The 2,492-nt window shown below is 49.4% G+C and overlaps 1 protein-coding gene across 3 annotated transcripts in view; it reads left to right on the top strand.

The window, feature by feature from the left end:
* The window catches only part of dnaaf11 (dynein axonemal assembly factor 11), a 42,068-nt gene that overhangs the window by 5,867 nt on the left and 33,709 nt on the right, over positions 1 to 2,492 (top strand). The window contains exon 7 of one of the 3 annotated variants that reach the window (XM_008434768.2): positions 1,437 to 2,056. The exons of the other annotated variants lie outside the window; for them this stretch is intronic. Coding sequence (XP_008432990.1) covers positions 1,437 to 1,572 — 136 coding nt within the window. The 3' untranslated portion in view covers positions 1,573 to 2,056. Of the gene's footprint in view, positions 1 to 1,436; positions 2,057 to 2,492 lie in introns of those variants that run through there. 3 annotated transcript variants of the gene reach the window in all.

Below are 2,492 nucleotides of genomic sequence, written 5' to 3'. Positions count from 1 at the left end.
GAACAGAACCGACGGGTTTAGAACAGAACCGACAGGTTTAGAGGTGAAGGTTCAGAACAGAACCGACGGGTCCAGAACAGAACCGGCAGTTTTGGAGGTGATGATTTAAAGGTTAAATGTTGGATTGTTTGAAGTAGGAAAGTTAACAACAAACAGAAAATAAGTTGTGTGAAAACGTGTTGGACCTGGTTGGAAGAAACGTCTCTGGGACTCTGACTGGACCCCAGACTGGATCCCGCTGATCCAGAACAATCCCATTCAGCCAATCACAAGACGGAAATATTTAGTTTCCCACAGTTTGTTCCCGGTTCACCAGGTCCCCCTGTAAGCTGAATCTGTTTCCAGAGTTTTCTGGACGACAGCAGACAATCGCTTGGGTTGTGTCGCTGACTTTACAGCAATCCGTCATCCTGATTAATCATCTGGTGGAGTGGAGAGGAACAACGACCTTTCAGCAGGAAGAAGAAACCGTCATCTGCTACGACTGACAGGACAGAGGAGAGACAAGCACTGAACCGGCAGCAGAGTCAAAACAAAGAGTCAAAACAAAGAGTCCACCAGGTTGATCACATCAGTGCAGTCATCAGAGGGTCAGCCTCGGAGAAAACAGAGGAGTACTGAGCCAGGAGTACTTTCCATGGTAGAGTACACAAAGTTAATGGCGGCATAAGTTCACCACTATCGACTCTCACTGCAGCCGGTTAATGTCCGGGTTGGTTCTAACGTTGGGTGCGTCTGCGTTGGTTGCTCAGTCTGTGGTCAGGACCGTCGGCAGGAAGGAGCGGTGGCCAACGCTCCAAAGTCATTTTGTACCTGTACTGTTGGGCAGACAAGTTCTCTGAAAGCTCTTGGTATATTTATTCATCGTGGGTTGCCCTGACCGGTTGACCCTCACAGGTACCAAAGCACCAGATCCCTTTGGACTGGCTCGGCTTCTAAAGAAAATAAGGGAAGAACTTCCCAGGATGTGCAGATCGAGACGAATCTGGCCGGGGCTGACCGATGAAGAACCGCTTAGAGCCACACTGAAGGAGACGGACCTACGGTCCAATCAGCTGCTCCTTCAGTTGGTTCGCACAGAGTACCGACCGTCTCCACCCTGCAGGTCTTTGTGCTTTAAACTGGTTTCATATTTATGATTTAAACTGGTTTCATCTGGTGTGTTGTTGCGTTTGGGCCGGCTGTGGGTCCATGCCAGTGGACGTGAATCTTTATAACCCGGTGAATCAGCCCCATCGAATCATTAAATGATTAAAGGATAAATCATTCACCACACTGCTGAGCACTTTATGCGACTTAATGTTGAAGGTGTGCAACCAGGACAGGAAGCTGATCCCAGTAGAGCCAGTCCTGCTAATCCTGCGCTGGTGGGATTAAAGTATCCGAGTCTGTCGGCTGTTTCCTCGGTTAAAAGCTGCGTCCGTCCCTTTCTGAAGGTCCGTCGGTGTCATCCGGCCGCCTGGTGGAGCGTCACTCTGCTGTTCTGTAACTGGAGTCGTGAAGGGTGTAGCTGTGATTAAAGGCCACTCAGATAAACCTGGTGGGGAAACATCTCTGATTGTAAATCCATGAACTCTGAGACCTGCGGATCAGACCGGACCGTCTGTGTTCAACACCTCCAGACGAACCAACACACCATCCCACCTCTGACGGGATGATTCGGCTTTCCCGTCAGTCTGCAGGATTGACTCGGTTCTCGTGTTTCTGTTTATTTGTTGTTCAAAATAAAACCACGGAGCTCAGGTTTAGGCTCTGATGGAAACAGGGTCAGAACAAGCAGACAGAGCTGAGAAAAAATGTCAAATGGCTCAATTTGTGTTGTTTTCTGGCACAGAAAGTCGTTACATCAGCCGGTCCGCTGTGGTTCAGTTTATCTCTGGATGTCCACTGGTTTGCATCACACAGAGCCTTTAGAAAGTCTCGGTTTTCAAACCGCCCATGAGGACAGAGCCGCTTCCTGCTGACTCACAGCTTTCAGCTTTCCTGACACCTTAAGCAGCAGAACAGCCGAGCTTTGGCCGATGAATGATCCTGCTGGGCTACCGCTCTGTGCTGCTTCGTCTGCTGCCAAAGACCTGGAGGTGTTTCTGATCAGTCCTCCAAATGTTTAGCACTTCAGTCGGAGTTAACCCACGCTCTGAAAAGTAAAAGTTTTTAGAGTTTAAAAAGCTCAAAGCACAAATGAATCCATTCATGGCGTCACGGGAATGTCAGGAGAGATGAAGTTCCTGCTCCTGTGGTTGTTTCCACTGTGAGGTCGACCAGGAGACGATTCTGTAGAGCTGAGACTGAAAACACAAAGACGCTTCAAGGTCAAAGAAGCTGACAGCCTGACTAATGGGGACAGCTACTCGAGCTGCATAGAGACGGTGGAGGTGGAGATTAGCTTGAATGGTTTCTCTGAGGAATCATCTGGTCTGCTTCGAGTCCGTGTTGAGTACGTTCGGACCTCTGCAGAGTGGAGTACGCCTGAGCCTGCTGGGGCCTGAGAC

The sequence above is a fragment of the Poecilia reticulata genome, linkage group LG17 (assembly GCF_000633615.1).
Source record: "Poecilia reticulata strain Guanapo linkage group LG17, Guppy_female_1.0+MT, whole genome shotgun sequence".
NCBI lineage: Eukaryota > Metazoa > Chordata > Actinopteri > Cyprinodontiformes > Poeciliidae > Poecilia > Poecilia reticulata.
The sequence above is the reverse complement of the archived record's forward strand: the minus strand, read 5'-3'. Positions and strand labels throughout refer to the sequence as shown.